We start from the raw sequence: 3,992 nt of genomic DNA on the forward strand, positions 1-3,992 counted from the left end.
ATGCTCACGAGCCCACAAGGATTGCTATAGTCACAAATGTGGAACCTCATGGGCCTAGCATCTCAGGCCTCCTACAAAACAGTACAGACTTGGTCTGGATGGGAACCTTAAACACCAGGCCAGCCTCCTGCCCACTGTCTCATGCCCCCAGAAGCTGCCAAGGATGGCAGCTCCAGCTGGCAAGTAATGAAATTTCTTCCTGGAAGGATTCTTGGCTTGAGAACTGGCCCTCGCCTCTTCTAAGTTTCTTCAACACCCTCAGGTTCCTGGGGACATGGGGGATGGGCGGGAGAGCCTGAGTCAGCTCCAGTGTTTACTATTTCCCAGAGCCCTGTGACTACTCCTTAACTCCTGCCAAGTGCATATGGGCAAGAATTCCCAAGGACATAGATTTTTCCCAACCCTTGGTAGAGATGGGGGACAGGGCTGGCTGAACATTTGGAGCCAGGAGAACAGTTCTGCCTCTGACCACGTGTTCCCCCTACCTCCGGCCTTCTTTCGCTTTAACTAACCAAGATAAAGCTGAAGCCCACCAGATTGAGAAGGAACAGGCCCAGAATCAACAAGACAAGACCCTGCCCTGCCGGGTGGTTCAGTGGTTGAGTATTGATCTATGAACCAGGAGGTCGTTTGATTCCTAGTTAGGGCACATGCCCTAGTTACTGGCTTATCCCCAGTAGGGGGGTGTATAGGAGGCAAGCGATCAATGATTCTCTCTCACCATTGATGTTTCTCTCTCTCTCTGCCTTCCTCTGAAAACAATTAAAAAATAAATTTAAAAATATGTACTTAAGAGAAAAAACAAAGAGAAGACCCACACCTAGTCCTCATAAGGAATTTATTCCAGCCCTGGCCGGTGTGGCTCAATTTGTTGGAGCATTGTCCTGTGCACTAGAGGTCACGGGGTCGATTCCTGGTCAAGGCACATACCTAGGTTGCGTGTTTGGTCCTGTCAGGGCACATACGGGAGGCAACCAATCGCTGTATCTCTCTCGTATTGACGTCTCTCTCTCTCTCCTTCTTCTCTTTCTAAAATCAATTAAAAAAAAAAGAATTCACTCCAAGGACACACAGTGGGCACCACAACTCTGGTGGAAACATCCTCAAAACCTCCAACAGGGAGGATGACTGCAGAGCCCACCCCCAGCCCAGGAAAGATACATGCAACCATAGCTATTTTATTTTTCTTTTAATTTTTCTGAAGGATATACACCACATATCCCATGAGCAATAAAGCGCATTCAATGTGTTTATAAGCCAAACAGTCACTTTGTTTAAGCAAACACAAGTACATAGTAAAATAAAACCACAAAATAATGAACTGCATGTTCAGAACATACAAAAATCGCTGCCTACTCAGTAGGTAACTACAACATTCCAACTCCTGAATATATTTATAAATTTACATTTTCAGTTAAAAAAATAGACTTTTGAGAGTTCAGATTTTTAGATTTTTTTTTTTCTTACATTCTGGAGAACCGAAGCTCAGCTCAGCCCTCTTCCTTATTTTGCTTCCAAAGCTTCCCCCAAATCATCACTCCTTGCCCCCCTTAAGGCGAGAGGTGAGCACGTCCCTTAAACTGGCACATGTCAAGCTGTCAGCAAGGCGCATCACACAAAAGGCACCAAGACGTGAAACTTTTTAAACCAAAAGGACGAAGAAAACCACTTTCAAAAAAAAAAAGAAGAAAAACCAAACCATATTTTGCCACATGTGAGAGAGTACAGTCGGGCAATATTTACAAAAGGTTAACGGAACATCACTCTGACACATGCTCTGATTAACACCAAGGACTGCTGTTTCAAAAAAAGCTTCGAACTTAATCATCACAGCATCATCACAAAATAAAGGATCACCATTGGTTTGCTTGGCTTTTCTTTTTTTTTCCCCCCCAAAGTGAGGCCCTAACTCCAAATAATACAATAGAATATGCAAATTATCTTCACATCAAGAGTACCCCAAGGAAAACAAAATCCATAGCAGACACTGTACAAGGGTACAGGGCTGGGCTCTGAGGGGCCCAAACCCCATTTTGCCAACTTGATTTTCTAGCATTGAAGGGACAAGGGGTCAGGCATATGGTGGAGATGATACTGAAATGATATATCCAAAATCCATGCAAATCAAGTTCTTGGATGGAGGTGAAGAACTTGGACATGGCTGTTTCAGGCAGCTGAAGTCAAAGGGAGATGAGGAAAGGGGAGAGGGCAGAAAGGATTGTTGGCCAACAGAATATCCACGCTGACCCTGGGGGTCAAGTAGAGGGGGAGGATGGGCTCTGAGAACCTCCATCTGACCCAAGAGGAAACCCTCCTATGGCCATCTCCTCCTCCTCCTGTCCTTTAAATCTCTAGTTTCTTTTCCTCCCTTTTCCCTTCTTTTCCTCTTCTCCTTTAGCAAATTTCAATTGTCCTGGGAGAAAAGGTTGTTGTCATGTCCGAAAGCCCTGTGGAGGCGCTGAAGGAGTTGGTGACAGCTGAGGAAGGGAAGCTGCTGACTTGGGCCGGGAAAGCGGGGGGAACGGAGGAGTATGTGGTGGCCACCGAGGGCGAGGGGAAACCACTGTGCACAGGGGATGGGTAGGTCGAAGAGCCAGGAGAGGAGTAGGAGGTGGGCACAGGTGATGGGTATGAGGTGGTGGCTGGGGATGGATAAGAGGTAGTGACCGGGGAGGTGTAGGAGGTAGCCACCGGTGATGAGTAGGAAGAGAGGGAGGGGGTGGTAGAGGAGGTCACACCTTTGTCTGCTTTTTTGTCCTTCTGTCGCAAGTGGATCTTGGTATGCCTCTTGCGTTCATCGCTCCTAGCAAACTTTCTCCCACAGATGTCACAGGCAAAGGGCTTCTCGCCTGTGTGGGTGCGGATGTGTGTGGTGAGGTGGTCACTGCGGCTAAAGTTGCGCATGCAGATGCGACACTGGAAGGGCTTCTGGCCAGTGTGGATGCGAATGTGGCGGGTGAGCTCATCGGAACGAGAGAAGCGGCGGTCACAGGACTCCACTGGACAGGCATAGGGGCGTTCATGAGGGGGTGTCTTGCTGGGTCGGTTGGGGTACTTGCGCATGCGGCTGGGTTTGATGAGCTGGGACTGGTAAGTGGTGTTGAGGGCCTTTAGGTCCTGAGAGCCCGACTGTGTGGCAAAGGCCTTGATGGTAGAGAGGGGAGTGAGCGAAGGCTGCTGAGTACGGCTCTCCAGGCCCTGGAAGGGCTTCTGGTCTGGGGTGCCCAGGCCCAGGTCCCCCTGCTGCTGTGGAAACAGATAGTCTGGAATCATAGGGACCTGGAAACTACCCTTGGCAGCAGGGTAGGCAGGAGGCGGGTACTGGAGCGCGGTGCCCGCTGAGCCTGGAAAGGCCTGGCTTTGTGGCTCAGGGAAGATGTCAGTGTTAGGTGTGGGGAAGGTGGGTGCCGCCGAGTAAATGGGGCTGCTGTCATTGGACGGCACTGCGCAGCTCAGGGGTGGGCTCTGGGAAGCCGAGGAGGAGGAAGAGGCTGCTGGAGATGGTGCCGAGGATGAGGTGGCCGGTGGGTTGGTCATGCTCACGAGGCCACTAACCAGGCTGAAGAGGGGCTCAGGCCACAAGGTGCTGCCACTGTTGGGTGCAGGCTCCAGAGAAAAGCGGCCAGTGTAGGTGATGGGAGGCAGCCGGGTGGTTTGGCTGGAATAACTTGTCTCCACCAGAACCTTCTCGTTATTCAGAGAAATGTCAGGAAACGACTCTGGCGGGAGAAAGAGAGGGAGGAGGCTGGGTTACTGGAGAGCAATCACTGGAGGACGACGAGGAGCGGGGCTGTCAGGCAAGAGGTCGGGCCGGCTACCATTGACGGCCGAGCTGGTTAATAATTGATAGCAGCAGACTGCAATGTTCCTGGACCCGCTCCAGCGGCAGAACCCAATTCAACAACAGCTGACGCAAATACGGAGAATCCCCCTCCACTGCAGCTCCCAGCGCTCCGCAGCGGCGGCGGCGCGGCCCAGGGATTCCCGCCAGC

At 50.9% G+C, this 3,992-nt stretch overlaps 1 protein-coding gene across 1 annotated transcript in view; it reads right to left on the reverse strand.

Moving 5' to 3' along the window:
• Positions 1-1,172: 1,172 nt before the first annotated feature.
• Positions 1,173-3,992, reverse strand: part of EGR1 (early growth response 1) — a 3,661-nt gene continuing 841 nt past the window's right edge. The window contains exon 2 of the mRNA XM_006772454.2: positions 1,173-3,719. Within this exon, the coding sequence (XP_006772517.1) occupies positions 2,395-3,719 (1,325 nt within the window). The 3' untranslated portion in view covers positions 1,173-2,394. The remainder of the gene's footprint in view (positions 3,720-3,992) is intronic.

This window comes from Myotis davidii, unplaced genomic scaffold (genome assembly GCF_000327345.1).
Source record: "Myotis davidii unplaced genomic scaffold, ASM32734v1 scaffold545, whole genome shotgun sequence".
Taxonomy (NCBI): domain Eukaryota; kingdom Metazoa; phylum Chordata; class Mammalia; order Chiroptera; family Vespertilionidae; genus Myotis; species Myotis davidii.